Genomic DNA, 21213 nt, shown 5'->3' on the forward strand with positions numbered 1-21213 from the left:
TGATAGAAACAGAATAAGCAGCCTTTTTCAATCATAGCATTCAGCTGAACACAGTTTATTCATTTTGCAAAAAAATCCAGTCATGATGCATATTTCTTTGGCAGCAAACAAACCTCAAAGAATGAAATAACCATGAACTGATTGTGCTATGTGGAAAAAAACCTTCTGAAATGAAGATGATGTGACATCTCTGCAGCACTGCAGCACTTCATTACACCGCTGTTCTATCAAACATCTTTACAACTGCAATTAAGGCGGTGCAATTAAGAGATTTTTTCTAAAAGATGCAAAAAGCAATCTGCAAATTGCATGGCTTTAAATGTAAGTGTGAGAAGGTGGGCTGCACAAAATCATTACTTAAGTATTGCTTTGCGTGCACGCCAAAGGAGGAAAAGGATGCATGGTTTTGCAAAAAGAAAAAGGAACATGGGGCTGTTTAATAATACAATGTGTTTGAATGAAATCTTAATTTGCTGCAAACATACACTGAAGATTCTTCATGCCCTCTGCAGCTGCACAGATATTTAAGTGTTTTCAATCATCCTTTAAATTAAGCATTACTAAATAGCTCACCATTTAAAATAGAGCTCTTATAATTAGTTATCTTGGCAGCTTTTTATGCAATGTGATCTCACAGGATAGCTTAAAAAAGGAAGGCCCCTGCAAGGTCCTTTTCCAAACTAAACCTTCAATTCTTAAGCAAGTAAAAATGTGGCACCTTAAGCTTTTTTGGCACACTATTAACTCAGCACAAAAGGGAAATGTGTGTGTGGTAGACTATTTCTTAGTTGTAACAATGCTTCCTGGCAACACTGTTGGAAAGCCTGTTTATTTCCCTTTTAAATGGTGCCACATTTTTAAGGAACATGCATTTGTAGGATGAGCAGCAGAGCTGAGTATGTAGGTTGTGCCTTTGAAAATTTTGCAATGCCAAACAGCTCATTCTGCTGTTGTTATTGACTCTTGTTTCGAGCTTCTTGTACCCTCAGGTGTTGACAATCAGGTGCCTGATTGGCACCTGTGAGCATGGGCCCTCCTACAGTGGTCAGCAGGTGTCTACTCCAAGAGTTGGCACGCTATGTTTGACTGATCTGGACAGGGCCTGTACTCAAAACCTAGCTGTGGCATTATTTGGAGTGAGCCCTAGTACCATCTCCAAACTGAAGGCCAAGCCGTGAAGTGGGCCCCACCCAAAGAACACCGTTTCCCCCCCTGTCAGCACTCAGGAACCGTAGGCTGTCTTCTACAGTTTTGCAGTCAGAGTTTGCAGGACGATATGGCTGATGGCTCTCTGCCCAGACAATCCAGAACAGACTGCACGCAGCCAGTCTCTGGTCTCACAGGGCAGCCAGGATGCCTGGCATGACTGCCCTTCACCATCAAGCCTGTTTGCACTGGTGTCTGCAGCACGTGCACTGGAACCTGAACATGTGGAGGAACATCATGTTCAGCCACTGCCTACAGCAGTTGGATCGTAGGGTCAAAGTGCGGAGAAGAACCGAAAAACGCTATGTTGATTGCTGCACCGATAGAGTAATGTCTTCTGGTGGAGGCAGTGTGATGATGCGGGGCGGCGTCTCCCTCACTGGAAAAACGAGGCTTGTCATCATTGGAGGAAATCTTAATGCAGAGTGACATGGAGATGAGATTTTGCAACCAATCCCAAAGCTCCACAGTCTGGGGCTGAACTCTATCCTCCAAGATGACATAGCTGGCCCCCACAGAGTGGGGTTTATCAGAGACTACCTCCAGAATTAGGGGATGGAGAGGAGGGAATGTCCTGCCAGCAGTCCTGACCTTAACCCCATTGAACACTTGTGGGATCAGCTTGAGCGTGCTGTTGGTGCCAGAGCGACCAACACAACCACGTCGGCTGACCTGTGACAAATGCTGGTTGAAGAATGGGATGCCATCCCACAGCAGTGTGTGTCCAGGCTGATGACCAGCATGAGGAGGAGGAGCCAGGCTGTTGTGGCTGTGTATGGTTCTTCCACACCCTATTGAGGCTCCTGTTTGTTAAATGAGTGAAAAAAAAAGTTTAAATAAAACACTTAAAAAGTTTAGAGTCTCACCGATGTTTGGATGTTTGAGCAGTCTGCAGATCCTGGCTTCTCTCTCCAGTTTCTGATGATCTGAAACACAATCACACCGAAGCTTAACAACAAATCCAAGCATTACTCCCATCAAAGAAAAACACTGTAAACAGATGGAAATTAGAAAATAATACAGTTTTTAGTGTGTCAATAACCTTAAATTAGCAGTGTTTTTTATTTAACAAAGTTTGAAAGTGGTGGATGTTTTCAAGGTGATTGCCAAGGAGTCCAGAGACACACAAACTCGACTTCACCACCCACACATCTGTGAAAAGAGCCTGAGGGAAACATTTGTCCCAGATGCCCATTTAACCCCTCGATCCACATCCAGCAGAGGAGAGGAGGAAGAGGAGAGGAAGAGGAGGGATAGCAGGGAAGAGGAGGAGGAGAGGAGGAAAGGAAGGACAGAGGAGAGTGAGGAAACAACAGAGGGAGAATGAAAGAGGAGAGAAGCAGAAACACAAAGAAGTGAGTAGAAAGGAGACAAAGAGAGGATACTGAACAGTAAACACCACAAGAAGTGAAAACACATGGAGAGAAGAGGACACAAAAGGCAGTCAATGAGGGAGAAAGCAAGAGAGAAAAGGCAAATAAATCAAATTATAGTGAAAGGAAAGGGAAGGAAAGAAACCAAAGGACAGGAAACCAAGGAAAAGACAACAGACCAAAGAGGAAAAGAAATTGAAAGGAAAGGAAACAATAGCAAAGGAAAGGGACCCCAGAACAAAGGAAACCAAAGGAAAGGAAATAAGACCAAAAAAAGGAAACCAAAGGAGAGGAAAGGAAAGGAAAGGAAACCACAGCAAAGGAGAGGGACCCTAAAATAAAGGAAACCAAAGGAAAGGAAACAAGACCAAAAAAAGGAAACCAAAGGAGAGGAAAGGAAATGAAATAAAAAGAAAGAAATGGAAACCAAAACAAACCAAGGAAATAAAAAGAAACACGACCAAAGAAAAGGAAACCAAAAGAGAGGAAAGGAAAGGAAATAAAAGGAAACAAGACCAAAGAAAAGGAAAGGAAACGAAAGGAGAGGAAAGGAAAGGGAAGAAAAAGGAAAGTAAAGGAAACCCAAGGAGAGGAAACAGAAGGAAAGGAAGCAAGACCAAAGAAAAGGAAAGCAAAGGAAACCAAAGGAAAGAAGGCAAGACTAAAGAAAAGGAGCCAAAAGGAAAGGAAACCAAACCAAATAAAAGGAAGCCAAAGGACTGGCATACTAGACTAGATAGATATATTATCGAAACAAAGACCTAAGGAAAGGATGATACAGGAAAGGGAAAATGATACTTAAAGAAAAGAAAGGAAGTCAAAGTGGGGAAACAAAAGGGGTCCAAAACAAAGAAATTAAAGGAAATGAAAATAAACAAAACTAAAGTAGGAGAAAGGAAAGGATGAACCACAAATGAATGGATCCAGGGTGGAGTGGTAAGAGGAATAAGAACTAAGCTGTAGAAGTATAAAGACATGAGGAAAGATGACAGGGAAAGAAAGTAAGGTAACAGAAGAAAAGGATTTAAGAGAAGGTAACACAAGACCAGGAGAGGAAATGAGAAAGGAGAGGAGACAGGAAGAGGAAGTTAGGAAAGGAGGGGAAGAAGACAAAGACTGATGTCATGAATTTGATCCATGTGTCGCTCTTCTTCTGGTTTTATCTGTCAGAGCTACACTTAGCACTGTCCCTGAGGTCAGACACCATCAGTGTCAATCATGTCAAAACAAAGATGGCCGTCTGACGTGACAGAAGGAGATGCAGAGACCTGAACGTAAGAGACAGACTTGTTAGTAAAGATGGTGTGAGAGTGATGCTAGCACAGTCCTTCACATGATCTCATTCTCTGTTCTGTGATTACACCAGTGATGCTATTTTTAGATCATTTCTGAGGCTTTTTTTGCATCTTTTGATGACTATTATTAAACAGGAGAAAAACAGGGCGGTATCTAACATGACAGATGAAAAGGACCAGGCCTTACATCCTCGGCAGAGCGACACACAGCGAATTGTGAGTGTCATTGCTGGTTACTGATTGGTGCAGCTGTCGTTTTCACATCTGTTAACAGAGGAGTCTGTGAGTTCATCCTAAATAAAGGGTATTGTCAGGCATATTGACGCCGTATTGCTGCTTGAGGCAGAATAAATGATCACCACATTAACCAGCAAACATTATCTGAGAGTCGATGGTGCAGAATTTTACTGGTAGAGATCCACGTGTACCAACCAGTGCTCCCATATGTGAGCTGGTCTTAGAAGGAGGTGTACTATTAGCTGTGTGCATAGCTAAACAACTAAAGCAACAACCGACAAAAATGGGTTTGACAGTGAAGTATGTTGGTTCTATTTAAAGGAAAAAACTATAAAATGCATTAACAAGTGTTTATATATGATTAGGGCAGTCAGATACCATGTGGCAAGCCTTATTTCCTGGTGTAAACACCAAACACACCTCTATAGGTACTAAAAACGGTTTGATATTCAGTAGCTCAGCCTGTATACAGAGGTCAGGATGCCCTCATGTAGACTGGATTGATTGTGTACACTAAACATGCATTGGAATGCATTAAAGGCCACCAAATTGACTGATGTGATCTGTTGTATCCAGCTAGTAAACAAAAAGTGTGGCTTTATTTATGAGCATCAAGCCTTGCTTGAAGTGATTGGAGTCACTGCTTTCTTTGAGATCCAGGTTTTTTGTTTCAGCTCAGTAAAAAGGGCTGGTCCTTTACCTCCTGGACAGCTCTTGCTTTGGATCCATTTTGCCTCTTTTATGTATTTAAACAACAAAACTGAAAAAAGTAATAGTAAAAGTAAAGTTCACCAGACTCCATCTCTGTCATCAGTGAGTACCTGGATGCAGCCGAGGACCTCAACTTCATACTGGAAGTTGGATGAGCGCCACTGTATCTTTTCTTCTAATACCAGAAGTCACTTGGACTGATGGATTTGCCTTGAAACATTTGTGCCGAACCGAGCAGTGTTTGGACCAATCAGCGCCATTTGGGAAAAAAGAGGTGGTAGCAATTGGCTGAGTTTAGTTGTAATTGAAGCAGTTTGCAAAGACTGCCTACTGTGCTCTAGTATAGCATCACTTTTACCAGAGCTGTTCCAGGTTTCTGCATGAAATACAGAATACAAACAACACTAAAACCTTTTCACGATGGGAAAGATGTTTTCACTTTGCTGCCAACCTGCTTCGGCATGAGTATGTGATCATGGGGTTTGCTGGTGTATCGGCTGCTTCTGTGTTAGCTATTAGCTTGGATGTAGCTGTAGGAAAGCAGCAGTTAAGTTGGAACTGGATCACATTTCTTAACTAGAAAAGCACTTGGAGAGTGCAGACCTCCTCTATTAGCCCTATCTCCCAATAGTGAAGAATCCTTTAAAAAATTCCTGGATCTGTGCCCATGTGCCTCCACACCCTGGAATTCGCCGATTACTCCCTCCCCAGTGGGGTGGAAACATGGTGAGGCACAGCATTGGCTTCACTACCGTTGGACTGTCATGGCGGAAGCATTGCCTGCCGGTGCCAACAGATGCACTGACAGTCTCACCCACGGTCTCACCGGACCCTAAAGTCATGGCAGAGGGTGAATATTCCTCTATTCCTCCCAGCATTGTGAGTATTCTCGCTACAACTCGCTGTCTTTCCCTCTGGCTGTGTTCACCCACCTTCAGGTACAGTGGGGGTCCCCGGTCTCTGGCACCTTTATTTTGGAGGTCACAGGCTGAAAAGGTTGAGAACCACTGAGCTAAACCACAGCTTTAGCTAGCGCCTCTTTCACTTTCAATGGCACTGATTGGTCCAAACATTCTCTGACCGGAAGCATATCAGCTTGAAGCTTTGCAAGATGGAACCACCCAATGACAGACATGGAATCTAGACAGTCCATCAGCTTTGCAAGGTTTCCATCTTGGGGGAGTAAAAAAATTGTTGCAACAAAAACCTGCTATTTTCTAATCGTTGTGTTTGTCATTTTCAAGTCATTCTAAGTAAAAAGCACCTGCGCTGGCAAGTTCAGATAGGTGTACTGACCTACAAATCAGCTGGCTCATTTGTGGTGTCATGCATTAAAGCAGGCCTAAAAAACCTACTGGTTCAAAGCCAAAAGCACCAACCATTGCTGCTGCAAAGGCACTTTCACCTATCACTGAGCCCCTGAGGGCTGGTCCACAAACTAAGTGTGCTGTCAAGCGTGCTGGTGTCACATGAAAGCAGGAGAAACAAATGCACCATTAACTATCAAAAGCATAGCTTAAATTCAGTGGTGCAGCATTATCCTGCTTTTTAAAGGGTGCAGCTGACGAAATTAAAATGCACAATCATGTCTGCAGGTGCAGCTGTCTTTTGAAGGGGATGAAAGATAGTACTGTGATTGTTTATTTCCATACTACACTCACCACACACCCAGAATAATCAAGACTCAATAGTTGTACTTAAAGCCTTACACTTGAAAATCGATCGGGAATAGGGGATGGACACACCCTGACTTTCTTTGCACCATGCACTTAAGACTGCGCGCTATGAATAGTTAAAATAGGCCCATAATGTTTGTAATGCTTTAAAAAGCACTTTAAATAGGTAGACTGTGAGCATGAATTCACGTTTTTTTCTCTCAGTTTGAAAATGTCCCTCTTGTAACAATTTATTCAGGGAAAATGTAGATTTTTGTCATCCTTTTTGAAGCTGTGGATTCGACTGTAACCATCATCTGCCTCTCTCGCAGGAACAGACGTGAAGGCTTCACATGCTGGAATCAAACACCCGCTAAAATATGCTAATGTGAGCTCTTAGATCTGGGACATGCACACATGCACATAATGATGAAATCCCCCATGATTCCTCTGTTGCTTCGTATTCTTACGAGGCGCTGAGAACACTTACAGTCATGTTATACTCTGTGTCTTTGTGTCACTTGTTTCTCACCTCTGGCAGAGAGCTTTTTGGTGTTGATGATTTTGGCGGCGTACTCTTGGCCTGTGCAGAGTTTGACACAGCGGCGCACCACTGAAAAGGCCCCCCTGGGAAACAAAGAAAGGAGACAGGAGGAGGAGACGGGTCAGCTGCTATTTAAGCTTCGTCAGCATCAAAGGGGCATCGCAGCGACCTCAGTTTTCCTGGACTCCTCTCTGCTTTCAAACCAACCTGATCTGAATGCCTGATGAACCGTGAGTGTAAGGATGAGAAAGTGAGCTGCAATAACACCTTACACAACATTTTACACCATGATGAATTAAAGGATGTGGATTCTGAGGCAACTCTGCCAAGACATCTGTGCAGCAGATGGTAGAGAACATGTTTAAACACAAAAAAGAGGTTGTATACAAGAAGCAAGCTTCATTTTAACCATATAATATGGAAAAAGTATATAAAGTCAATGCGATGGGTGATTTTTAAGACCACTTTTAAACCTTGCTTGTCTGCTGGAGTTTGGCAGTTTTGATGATTTGGAGCCAGTCTCTGAAAGTGGTAATATCAATAAAGACAAGATTATCAGTTCGAATAGTAAACCAAGACAACAATTACCCTTCACATTATTTCTACATTCAAAGTCACAACTAAATGATTTATGATTTAAAAAATATGCAAAAATGGCAGAAAGGTTGTTGCTTTATGTGTATTTCATTCCTTTTTGCCATATCAGAGTTGCAAGCAAACATTTCTGTTGTAATCTTATGTAACTGTCAGGCAGCGATACCACCTATTCTTAGGCTATTGTTTGCTAAAGGAGCTGTTGTAAGATAGAGTCTCTTGTTTGCTTATAATAAGAGCTACTTTTCATTTGATGTTTTTTTTTACCTAAGGTTGTTGTCTAAGAATACTATTGTTAGCTAAAGTTTAATTGTAAGCATAGTGACATCTTAGCTAAAGTCACTATAGTTAAAAAAATGTAACAGTAGTCAGCTAAAGTTTGTATAATTTGTAGTTTTTCTTTAGCTAAAGTAAAGCATCTATGTTATCAGCCAAAGTAGCTGGGTTAGCTAACATTCCTTTTGTTAGCTAAAATAAAAGTTGTTAGCAAATGTTTCTGTCGTAATCTTATGTAACTGTTAGCTAAACTAACAGTTTCACGGCAGAAATACCACCTATTGTTTGGCTACTGTTTGCTAAAGGAGCTGTTGAAAACTAGTCTTTTGCTTGCTTATTATATGAGCTTCTTTTCATTTGATGTTGTTTTTACCTAAGGTTGTTAGCTAAGAATACTATTGTTAGCTAAAGTTTAATTGTAAGCATAAGAACATCACAGCTGAGGTCACTGTGGTTAAAGAAATTTAACAGTAGTCAGCTAAAGTTAGTATAATTTGTAGTTTTTCTTTAGCTAAAGTAAACTGCATCTAAAGTTATCAGCCAAAGTAGCTGTGTTAGCTAATATTCCTTTGGTTAGCTAAAATAAAAGTTGTTTGCAAAAGTTACTCTTGCTAGCTGAAGTAACTGTTTTTACCTATTATTATAAGTAACTGTGTAAATGATGTTATCTAAAGTTAGGCTACTTTTAGCCAAAAAAAAAAAAATGTTGTTAACTAGTAACTGTTAAGAGGTTAAGTTACTAGCTTAAGTTGCTATTGTCAGCTTGAGTAACTGTTAAAATCTTCAACTATTACTGTTAGCTGCTGTTAATAGATGTTAGCTAAAGGCTACTGTTGTCAGCTAAGAATACTAATGTTAGCTAAAACAACACTGTTAGCTAAAGGAAAGACTAGCTAAAATCACTTTTGTAAATGTTTATAGCTAAAGTTAGTGTTGTTTGCTAAAGTTGTTAGTGTAAGTAGCTTTTACCCAAAGTTACAGTTATCAACTGAGGTTATGTTTAGCTGTAGTTAGGCTACTGTTAGCCAATGTTCCTATTGTTAACTCTTATAAGGCAGAACTATGCTTACAAATTGTTTCGCTAAAGTTACGATTGTTAGCTAAAGAAACTCTTGTTAACCATTCTATCAAAGGTTACACTACTGTTCTGTACTACTTGTTAGCTAAGTTACACTTTAAGCATACAGATGTTAGCTAAAGTCACTATTGTTAGTTGAATTAAATCAGTTATTGGCTAAAGTTACTATTGATTACTAAAATTATAGTTGTGAGCTCAAGTAAATTTCACTTAAAACCATTTCAAGTGAAATTATGTTAAGCTAATTTTCCTGTTGCTAGCTAAATTTAAAGTTGATTTTTACTATTAGTTACTATTATTTAAAGTAATAGTTGTTAGCTCAAGTAACTGTTAGTTACAACTAACAACAGTTACTGTTCAATTGATGTTATCTTACGTTAGGCTACAGTTAGCTTAAACTACTGTTGTTAGCTAAAGTAACTGTTGTTTACAGTTACTTTAGCTATCATAATCAGCTATCATTACATTTTTGTTGTCAGAGCATAGGCTGCTGTTGTTGGCTAAGACGACAACTGACAGATTCATTTAGATAGCATAAGGACTCTTATATCCCTATTGTAGGTGAAATTTAACTGTTTTTTTAGCTGAAGTTAACTTGTGAAAGTTATTGTTGTCAGCCCCTTAACCTAATGTTAAAATAATCAGCTGAAGTTATTTTTAACTATATTTAAGCTACTGTTAGCTAAGTTCCACCTGTATATTGCTAGCTTCTAAAGTATTTTGATGTTAGCTAAAGTAATCGATGTCAGCTAAAATTACTGTTACTTAAGCTAACTCATTTTCATTAGCTTAAGTAACTCTTGCAAGCTACAGTTACAGTTTTGAGCTGAAGTCATGCTTAGCTAGAGTTACTGTTAGCTAAAGTAACTGTTGCTAGCTTAAATTATTGTTTCTACCACTATAAGTGTGTTACCAACAAACCAAGCAAGTGAAAACAAATGCCCTAGATAGAGTTAATAGACCATTGTTCCTTGTAGAGGAGAGTTTGAAGTGTGATGTATGCATCTGTCACATATGCAACCTCAGCGTCATGTGCTGACACAAGGATGCTCGACTACAAACAGTAAGTACTAGTTAGCTGCTTTGTCATTTTAAAGCAGCTGTTGTTAGCTAAAGTTGATTCTTTTAGCTAAAATTAGCATTTTAAGCTACAAATGTATAAGCCAAACAAAGGCCAATGGCAAAAGAAAACGTGACCAACACAGGCTAACAAAGAGCTTCACCGACAAGTGCTTGAGATACTAAGTACATTTCTTTAATGCCTAGTTCTTTAAATTGGAACCAAATTGATGAACACAGCCACTAAATACATAGGTTTGAAGCTAAGGAAAGTGGTCTGGGAATTCAGTATCAAGAAGCAAGTTAGCTTGTCACTTAGCTAATATTTTAAAACTAAAAAACAAGTTTCTCCAAAAGGCACTAGCATTTTCAAGAGTGGTTGCTGCAATCATCTTTTTAGTCTATAATTAAGGCCAATTGCGTCTACGCTAATTTGAGCTTTTTCTACAATTACAAAGCCCACTTGGGTCACCATTTGTGTCATAAATTGCTACTTTCATTCAAATGTGAATGTTTCTCTTGACCTGAACTTGAAAATTAGAGAGAAAATTGCTGCATCCTGTAATGATTGGGTACTTGGCATTTCTCTGACCTTCTGTAAAGAGTGAAGAACACAGAAATATAGAATGAAGCTAACCATTTCTGATAAAGGTAATAATAACACAGCCTCGAATCAGATAAAAGTTATGTTAAAACCTCTCAAAGTAACATCAGCATGTTTATATGTCTTATTTTATATCCTTTCCTTCTCCATGAGTTGAATTATTCAAACAATGCAACACATCAATTAGAGGAGGAGAAAAGCAGCGTTTGAAGGATAAGTGCTCTTATAAGTGTGTGCGGTGGAGTTTTTAGGGCCACATTTTCTCATCATACCCAACAGAGACAAACAGAAATAACCACCTCTGTCATTTCTAGGAGCTAATTTTATCTCACCTCAGCATTGTTACGCAATGAAACACTCACAGTCCCCTCTGAGCCCCGGCCTCTCTCATGAGCTCTCCAACATGCATACATTATGAGGAGACGTGGTGAGTAAGCATGACACTCGCTGACACTCCTGCTGCGTGGTGGGAAAGCGGCAGAGCCTCGACATGGCAGGTTATCTGCAGGGCAGGTGGGTGTCAGGAGTGTCGAAACCTGTGCTTGTTAAACACGGAGGGCAACTAACCTCTATCTAGGGCTGGAAAACATACCTAGTTTTAAGACTTATCAGTTCATTATAAAATGAGATCTAGGGCAACACAAAAGCATTTTATTGATGACGATCCAGGCTTAATGCTCAGTAAACGACTGAACAATTTAACCCGTTTGATTCTAAAGCAACAAAACTCTTGGACACAGTATTTGGCAATATGCCGTTTTAAGTTGACAACAATTGCAGAAAAAACTCCTGCACACCATCTAAATTGCACTAATACACTGAAAACAATTGGAGAAGTAGGTTTGAACTGGTGATGAGTGAAGGTTTACCTGCTTCTTCCCAGTCCTACCCACTTTTCAAAAAGTTGCCAACATATTGGTGCAATTTTGACAGAGCTCTCTCTCTTTTGGTTAAAAATATTACTAAAAATAATATGTTTCTGTACTTTTCAAACAGTCAATCATTACAATAAAAGAGATTTTATCAATTTAAATTTGACATTCTTATGAAAACCCCTGTTCCAAAAAAGTTGGGATGCCAGTTAAGTTGAATGTAAATAAAAACAATTTGTTCGACAGATCTTTTAAACCCATATTTTATTCACATGAGAACATAAACAACAAATCAGGTGTTGAAATTGAGACATTTTACCATTTCATGAAAAATATAAGCTCACTTTGAGTTTGATGGGAGCAACAGATCTCAAAAAAGTTGGGGCAGGACAACAAAAGGCTTGAATACTAAGTGGAAGTAATTAAAAACAGCTAAAGGAGCATTTTTAAACTAATTAGGTTAATTGGCAGCAGGTCAGTAACATTACTGGGTATAAAAGGAGCATTTTAGAGAGGAAGAGTCTCAGAAATAAAGAAGGGGAGAACTGCATCCAAAATTCAAGTTCTGAAAAAAGTTCCTCTACGTAAAATCGTGTAATATCCCACCATCTACAGTCTAGGGCTGGGCAATTAGTCGCAAATTAGATTAAATCGCAATATGGCCTGCTGCAATTTTCAAATCGCAGAAGGTGCAATATTTCTTTAACCTGAAATTTGTGTCAAAATACCAGTTTAAAACTTTTTTGCAGCAGAGATGCTATGCATTACATATCATGCAATCACTCCAGTGACAAATTTTTAGAAAAGTGTACCAAAAAATACTTTTTTTTTCCTTTTTAATGTTTTTCTAGTTAAATATGGGAAATATATTTAAAAAATATATCATTTTCTTTAATACAACAGTTTATATCCAATTTGTAAAATGAGTCAAAATCATCACAATTAGATTTTTTTTTTTTTTCAAAATTGTTCAGCCCTAGTTTAATCTAATATTATGTTGTTTATAGTTTAGAATGAATTATTGCTTGGTTTTGCTAGAAAATACATGAAATGAGGAAATTAAGAAATAATTGCAAATTAAATCACAATATTAGGTAAAAAAAAAAAAACCCAATTAGATTATTTTCTCAAATTGTTCAGCCCTACTAGGGTCCATAATATCCCTAAAATATTCAGAGAATCTGGAGAAATCTCTGTGCTCAAGGGATAAGGCTGAAGGTAAGTATTGGACGCTGGCGATCTTTGGACCCTCAGAGGCCTCTGCATTAAAAACAGGCATGATTCTGTACTTGAAATCACTGCATGAGCTCAGGAACACTTCCAGAAATCATTGTCTGTCAACACAGTTGGCTGTGCCATCCACAGATGACAGTTAAAGCTGGATCATGGAGAGAAGAAGCCATATGTGAACAGGATCCAGAAACACCGCCGTCTTCTCTGGGCCAGAGCTCATTTAACATGGACTGAGGAAACATGGAAAACTGTTCTGTGGTCAGAGGAATCAAAACCGGAATTTCACATTGGACACCACAAGAGGGAGCACCCAGCTTGTTCTCCTGGCTCAGTTCTAAAGCGTGCATCTCTGATGGTATGGGGTTGCATTAGTGCCTATGGTGTGAACAGCTTACACATCTGGAAAGCAGAGAGCGGTTTCAGAGCAACATATGCTCCCATCCAGTCAACATCTCTTTCAGGGAAGGCCTTGGCCAATCGAGCAAGACAATACTAAACCACATACCACATCCATCACAACAGCATGGCTTCACAGGCAAAGATTCCATGTGCTAAAGTGGCCTGCCTGCAATCTAGACCTTCACCACTAGAAAACATTTGGAGCATCAGGAAAGGAAAAATCCAGCAACATAAGACTTTCATCGGACAAGAATGGGACAACATTCCTCTCCAAAAACTGCCATCAAAGTCAAAATGAGCCAATATTTTTAACGAATGGTAAAAATGTCAGTTTTAACATCTGATATGTTGTTTATGTTCTATTGGGAATAAAGTATGGGTTTATGAGATTTGACAATCATTGTCTTCTATTTTTTTACATTCTACATACTGTCCCAACTTTTTTGGAATTTGGGTTTTGTATGCAAACGTTGCCAATGCTTTGGTAAAACTTGAAACACTTACTTTGGCAACCTTTCATAATGTCTTTACAGAACAAAACAAGATACATATTTTGTGTTTGCCAGTCAGTTAAAATAATAATATATGATTTCTAGTCCATATCGCCCAGTTTTAAATCAGCTGCTACAATCATCCTTTGGCATTTAGCTGAATTATCATGATAATCTTGACTTAAAGTGCACATAATTTAACATGATCTTGTATGTAACCATGAGAACGGCCCTGAAGTCAGACACTCATGAAGAGCTTATAAAGGTCTCCTAGTTCAGGATGAAGTCAAACCTAAATTTAAGCATGCTTTAAATCTTTTAACCATCAGACTTTGAGTATTAAATTTGCAGCATTACTTTAATATTTCATGCTGCTTGTGCTTTTGTTGCTTCAAGTGTTTAGAAACAAACCTAGCTGGATTTAAGACACCATCCAAAAGGATGACAAATTTACTAGAAGACCGTTCCTAAAGATTATTGATCAAACATTACAGAACAAATGTGTGGATGAGTTCAGCATTCATCTTCAATGATTCATGAGGTCGTCGCTGATTTGTGCTGCTATTAAAGATTTATTCAGAGTTTAAAAAGGGACTGTATGCTCTGTTTGGTGAAGCCCTGAGCATGTTTTCATATTTTAGTCTGTTTTTGGTGTTCTCTTTTTTCCTCTTGTGTGATGTTTTATGTGGCATCTGTCACACAGAATAACCGTTTTTATTAATCAGCTGGTAGAAAAGAAAAACATAAACACGGATAAGAAGTTCAACTTAAATGGGTCTACAGCTGTTCCCAACATCACAGATGTACATTTTTAAAAAGACTAGGTTTCTGGATGCTAAGATAAATATTGCAATACATGAGAAAGGGTGACTCTGTGATGTAGTCTGGGTAAAAGTCAGGCTTGAACACAGAGGTTTTCACTCTACTCAGGGTAGAGAGGTAACCGTGGTCGACATGACAACATGCACAGTACCTCTAAGAAGTACTCACTCCCTTGGATGTTTTCTGACTAAAAAAGAAAGTGCAAAAATGTCTACAAAGTAATGTCAATTTAATAAAAGTATGCAATGTAAATAAGTGCATTAATAATCACCCCATCTACAGTGAATGAACTAAAATCAACACAGGTCCAGCCAGTTGTGCAGTGAATGTGTCTCAGTGTTTGTAGCATAAGAACATCTGTGTCTGGAAGGTCCAGTCACTGGTTACTCAGTATTCAGGGCTACCATTACACCATGAAGACAAAGGAACACTCCAAGCAACTCAGAGAAAAGTTTATTGAAAAGTAGAAGTGAGAGGATGGATGCAAAAACATTTCCAAGGCTCTGAACATCCCCCAGAATTCAGTTAAATCCATCATGAAGAAATGAAGGAATATGGCACATGTGTAAATCTGCCTAGATCAGACCGTCCTCACAAACTGAGTGAGCGTGCAAGAAGGAGACTAGTGTGAGGACACCAAGACACCTATGACTACTCTGAAGGAGTTCCAAGCTTCAGCAGCTGAGATGGGAGAGACTCTGCAGACAACAACTGTTGGCCGGGTTCTTCACCAGTCAGGGCTTTATGGGGGAGTGGCAAAGAGAAAGACACTGTTGGAGAAAAATCAGATGCAATCTGGACTAGAGTTCACCAAAAGGCATGTGGGAGACTCCATGGTCAAGAGAAAGATGAGACCAAAATGGAGCATTTTGGCCATCACATCAGTAAACATACCATCCCCACTGTGAAGCACAGTAGTGGCAGCATCATGCTCTTGGGATGCTTCTCAACAGTCAGCCCTGGAAGGCTTGTAAAGGTAGAGGGTAAAATGAATGTAGGAAAACCCTGGAGGACAATCTTATTCAGTCTCAAAATGGAGCTTTTTTGGCCATCAGACAAGATGCTAAACATTGACATCACCACAAACACACCATCCCCACTGTGGAGCATGGTGGTGGCAGCATCATGCTGTGGGGATGCTTCTCAGCTGCCCGCCCTAGAAGGCTTGAAATGCCAAAGCACGCAGAGAGAAATGGTTTAAAGACAACAAGGTGGAGGTTCTGGAGTGGCCGAGTCAAATCCAGGCCTCAACCCAGTAGAGAATTTGTGGATGGACTCTTCACACCTGATCCCCGTGTAACCGACCGAGCCTGAGCAGTTCAGCAAAGAAGAATGGAGTAAAATTTCAGTGTCCAGACCATGATTAATTTATAAAATCAACTAAAGGACAGAACATCCAAGGGGGTGAATACTTTTCATAGGTCCTGTATGTTGGGTGTCCCCACTGAAAAGTCCGGACATGCCTTTGTCAGAAACAGGAAGCATTAAAGACCACATGCTCTCCTTAAAACTTGACTTACACAACACTCTCAAATCTTCTTCCAGTAATAAACCCTTATAACCCCAGCACACATCAGAAAGTGACAAAACAGCAATAAGTCTGGTCGTGTTATCAGCGAGGGCAGCTGCCTCTCTATTGTCTTAAATTTATCACATCCCACACACAAACACAGCGGAGATCCCAGCACGGACAAAACAGCTCGAATCCGTCTGTAAAACCAAAATACCAACACTGGAACCAAAACCATCCTTGGAGCTGAACTTGCTTTCTATCTTTCCTCCTCTGGTGCTGTGGAATAAATGTTCCTGTGAGGCAGAGAGAGAGAGAGAGAGATCCTCTCTACCCACGCACAACCTGACAGAGACATGGAGTCCACTTTGCATCTACCCACTGTGGCACCCATGGGCTCTTCAGTCTCGATTTGTCTGCCTCTTCTGAGGGGCCACACATCCCAAATCTTCTCAGCTCTTTCTCTCCACTAAATGACACACCTCGTTAGATTAGCGGCGGATGGAGGGCAGCGGCGTTCTTCTCTGACTTCTCTGCTAAGCTGCGTGCCTCTGTGATTAAAGCCAGCTGATGATGAGGGAGCTTAATGCCGACACATCAGCTTTTCCCTCATATTAGGGCCTGTTTGTCCCTAATTAGCCCTTGGGCAAAGACGTGGGGTGGGGGTTGCCCAGAAATGCTCCTGAGCTCAGGCAGATCCATCATAGGGCTGGGAAACACAGACCGAAAATCACACTTTAACTATGAGCAATAGGAAGTCATTTAGCAGGCGCTAAAGGTTAGCTGGTCATCAATCATGACACCAAAGTTTCAGGCAGACTTAGTGGGCATGAGTTCATTTGATCCAAGCTGGATATTGATCTGGGCTTGCATGGTGGGACGGGCTGGAATGATACTAAGCTTCAGTCCTCATAAATACCAGGGATGGGCAATGATCTGGGGATACGTAACAGTCATTAATTTGTAAAAAATCAGAGTTTTCTTGCAGCTAAATTCAAAATTATGTTCATTTTTACTGGCAACCGGATGGGATGAGGTAGTGCCAAGAGAAATTAATGGTTAAAATTGACAGAGAACAAGGGCGGCAACACATAACCACAGCCCCAGCTGTGTGTTAGAAATTGCTACAGATGCGGTGGACAAAATCACGGGGCCAAAGACTGCAGTTCTGCCAAAGACAAATGTCACAACTGCGGAGAATTGGGACACATTAAAAGAGCCTGCAAAAAGAAAACAGGGGTAAAGCCACTGAGCCATGGCTTAGCTGGTTATAGCGCCTGTCTAGTCTCCATTATTTTGACGATTGGTGGTATTTAAGTACAGAAAATTAAAGCTCTTCAGTCAACCAAATGAGGGAGAGTAATGTCTAAATTGCTTAGACACTGGTGAGAAGCAAGAGAAAACCTCATTTCACTTCAAATCTGGATTTAATACGATTAATCGATAAAACTGATTCATCATGCCTATGTTAAGCAATGCTATCTGTAAGCCTTTTAATGTGAGTTTCCTTTATGTGCAAGCATCAAGCTAACAAAGTCTGATTAAGTTAACATACTGATCAAATGATCAAATCTCTGTTATTTTAATGATCGCTGATCAGAGGTGTCAAGAAGTACAGGAAATTCAAGATGTTCAGTCATATTTTCAACCAAAAGAGTGACAGCAATGTCTAAATTGCACAATAATATTGGCAACGTTCAGAAAGTTGTTGGACCTTTTAAACAGCATTTGTTTTAAAATGATCAATCTAATGATCTATTGTTTCAAAAAGTACAGAAAAATAAAGATCGTGAATCATATTGTCAATCAAAAGAGGGACAGCATTGTCTAAACTGAGCAATAATGTTGGCAACATTTGAAATAGTGGGTAGAAATGGAGAGAAAACCTAGCTCCTTTCAAAATGTAGATTTTCCAAAAATACTGTTAATTGAAGCTATCTGCTAGCCTACAAATGGAAATTTCCTTTATGTGCTAGCGTCAAGCTAACAAACTCTGACGAAGCTAACATCCTGGCCAGTTTTCTTCAGATAATTGTAAGAGGCTCTGAAAATGCACATTTCTATTGAACACCATGTGTTTTACAATGATCAAATCTACATCATTCTACTGATCGCTGATCAGAGGTGTCAAAAAGTAAAGAAATTAAAGATCTTCAGTCGTATTTTCATCCAAAAGTAGACGAGCAATGTCTTACTTGCACAAGTGGCAACAGATGGAAAAGTTCAAATTCTGGATTTTCCACCAGATAAAACTGATTCACCAGGCCAGTTTTAAGCAATGCTATCTGCTAGCCTGTTAATGGGAATTCCCTTTATGTGCTAGCATCAAGCTAACACAGTCTGATGAAGCCAACATTCGGATTAATCTCTTAAAATCGCAAAGTTTTCCTTAAATAATGATGACTTTTGAAAAAAAACTGTTCTTTAAATGCACATTCCTAAAAAACCATGAGTTTAAAAATGATTGATGACGTTAAAACGCACAGAAAATTAAAGATCTGCTCTCATATTTTAATCTTATGAGAGAAGGCGTTTAAGTTGCACAATTATGTCACTATGGAGGAGTTTGACTGCAATTTTTCCTCAATTTGAGAATTTCTGACCTCTGCTTTTGCTATCAGTATATTTAGTAATTAATATTATTAGATTTTTATTGATGATTTACAAGCCAAACATCTATAAATGACCCCTCATTTAGCCTGAACTCTTCAAATAGACGATCTGTGGTCTGAGTATATTACTGTTAGGGCTTCTTACTGTACACCAGCTCTCTAATGAGATTAGGCCTGGCATCTATTTTTAATCAACATCAACTGATCGATACAAACGATATTCTCTCCCTCCTGCATCTCATTTAAGAACATATCGACTTATCTTCAAAACTCGATATATTGCCCAGCCCAAATCCATCCTCGTGCCCAATGTGGCAGCTTCAGCGTGCTCCCTAGTTCTAAACAAGCCTGATCTGAACAGAAAGGAGCAAAAGCAGTGAGAAAAGAGCGTTTTTAGATGTTGGAGCAGCTAATTTTAGAAGCAGAGGCAGCGTGCGTTTTGTTTTGAAGGGAAGGAGCTGCATCCATCACCGCAGATGTGCAGAGCTCCATCCCTCCCTCCTCATGCTCCGTGCAGGGTCAAAGAAGAAGCAGAGATAAGGAATGTAGCGGCAGCTTACTTGCCAAGCTCCTCGTACAGCTGGTATTCATCTGTAAAACGCGTACAAGTAGTCGTAGCCATGATGTTTCCTCCTCGGACGGCTGCTGGAGTGCTTCGGCGCGTCTCTGCAGGACCTCTCCGGCTCCAGTCTCCGCCCACCTCTATCAGACCTCCGGACGGTTTCAGCTGCAGCAACACTTTACGCACACTCACAAACTAGGGCTGTTACGCACGCACACGCACGCACGGAGACGGTGTGTGCCAAGCGGAGAGGACGGACTCTTTAAATACCACACAAAATGGTAAGTGAGCTCACCGCATGACGTGTTCCCCCTCCCGGTGGGTAAAAAGGAGAGAAAGAAAGAAAAACCGGAGTTTGCTGATTGGAGGGCGCAGCGTTTGATTGCACTTTATTATAAATCATATAATCAGGAGAAGGCTGCAGCCGATAATGAAATTACTGCACTTACTCTGAAGAGTGGCTCAGAAACTTAATGCATCACTCCTCAGTGCACTTCAGTGATTGCTTTGGAGGTTTTTTGGCTTTCTGCTCCCTCTGAATGTGAACAATAAACATTAAAGTTTATTTCAGCAGGGCCAGATTGAGCTTTTAGGGGGCCCAGGGGCGAGCTTTGACAAGAGGCCCCCATTTACCCACCCTATGTGTTTTCATTTAAGGATTGATCAAACTAGGATGACAATACAGAGTTTATGCTCTGTAAGGACATTTTAGCCAGAGGTGGACTCAGGATGTTTGAGGGGCAAGGAGAAAAAGTACGAGGAGAGTAGGTAACTCTGCCCCATTTTGTCCACTTAGAGGGCACCGAAGAGGGTAACTCGCCAGTGTTTGTCTGCTTACAACTTTCCAAATTCTGTTGACTTAGAGGTCTGGGGGTTTTCCCCCCAGAATGACCAGTGCATTTTAACACCATATTAGCACCAGATAATCCAAACTGGTTCTGTGAGATATAGTTCTGGCTCAATATAGATCAAAACAGGGCCCAACATAAAAGTCATTGCAACAGTAATGTTTCACAGTGTTTCTTGGTCCAAATGGACTTCTGGAGTTTACTGTGTTTAGCCAATGAGGAGGGTACTTAAACACACCTTTTTTTGCCACCCAAGTGGGCAGTTTATCATGTTTTAACCAGCCAAGGGGGCAGTTTAGTGTGTTTTGCCAACCAGGAGGGCACTTGACACGCATTTGGCTTCAAAGAAGGCACTTAACAAATTTTGACTCCAAAGAGGGCACTTTAGCACACATTTTGGCTTCCAAGAGGGGATTTTAATGTGTGTTTTGGTTCCCAAGAAGGCACTTTATCATGTTTTGCCTCCCAAGAGGGCACTTCAACGTGCATTTTGGCTCCCAAGAGGGCACTTTAGCACGTTTGTGCACATCACTGTTCTCAACGTTGGTATCAGGACCCCTGAGAGGGGGTTTCCAGACTTAAAGAAAACCAAGAACATTTTTGAATTAAACTGTTTTCACTGACACCAATTTTGCCCAATTTAAACCCGTTTTCATCACATTTTCCCACTAATGTTACCAATTGTAACACATTTTTGCAACTTGAACCCCATTTTTTTGTCAATTTTAAACCTTTTCCCCCACTTTTTTTCTGTCTGGTTTTGCACTTCTAAACCAAATCTTGCAACTCTCTGCCTATTGTTGGCTGTATTGGCAGATTATTGCCACTGTTAACCCCTTTTACCACTTTTTAAGCCACATTTTACAATTTGATATGCCTTTTCTGCCAGTTAATGACCTTTTCTGCCTCAGCTAACCCTTTATGGCCAGTTTAATTCAATTTTCATCCCATTTTACCAAATTTCCATCTATTTTTTCCACTTTAATGCCATTTCAGCCACTTTTGAATCCTTTTTACCACTTAATATGCCTGTCTTGTCTTTTTTTTTTGCCACTTTTATCTAATATTTGGCGTTTCTAACCCATTTCTGCTACTTTTAAATCTAAGTTCACCACCTTTCCCACCATTTTTGCCATTATTAACCTATTTTAGCTATTTCAAACATATTTTAATTCTGTTTTTAACAACAGGATCGTTTTTAAGAGGGCTGCTTACTACACAAATGAATTAAA

At 40.0% G+C, this 21213-nt stretch overlaps 1 protein-coding gene across 11 annotated transcripts in view; it reads right to left on the minus strand.

Moving 5' to 3' along the window:
* LOC121524964 (calcium/calmodulin-dependent protein kinase type II subunit beta) overlaps positions 1–19251 on the minus strand; it is a 91209-nt gene extending 71958 nt beyond the window's left edge. For all 11 annotated transcript variants that reach the window (XM_041810609.1, XM_041810607.1, XM_041810605.1 and 8 more), the window contains exons 1-3: positions 19132–19251; positions 7010–7104; positions 2073–2132 (exon numbers count right to left, since the gene is read on the minus strand). In XM_041810609.1, coding sequence (XP_041666543.1) covers positions 2073–2132; positions 7010–7104; positions 19132–19193 — 217 coding nt within the window. In that variant the 5' untranslated portion in view covers positions 19194–19251. The remainder of the gene's footprint in view (positions 1–2072; positions 2133–7009; positions 7105–19131) is intronic.
* Between the last annotated feature and the right edge of the window lie 1962 nt (positions 19252–21213).

This window comes from Cheilinus undulatus, linkage group 17 (assembly GCF_018320785.1).
Source record: "Cheilinus undulatus linkage group 17, ASM1832078v1, whole genome shotgun sequence".
NCBI lineage: Eukaryota > Metazoa > Chordata > Actinopteri > Labriformes > Labridae > Cheilinus > Cheilinus undulatus.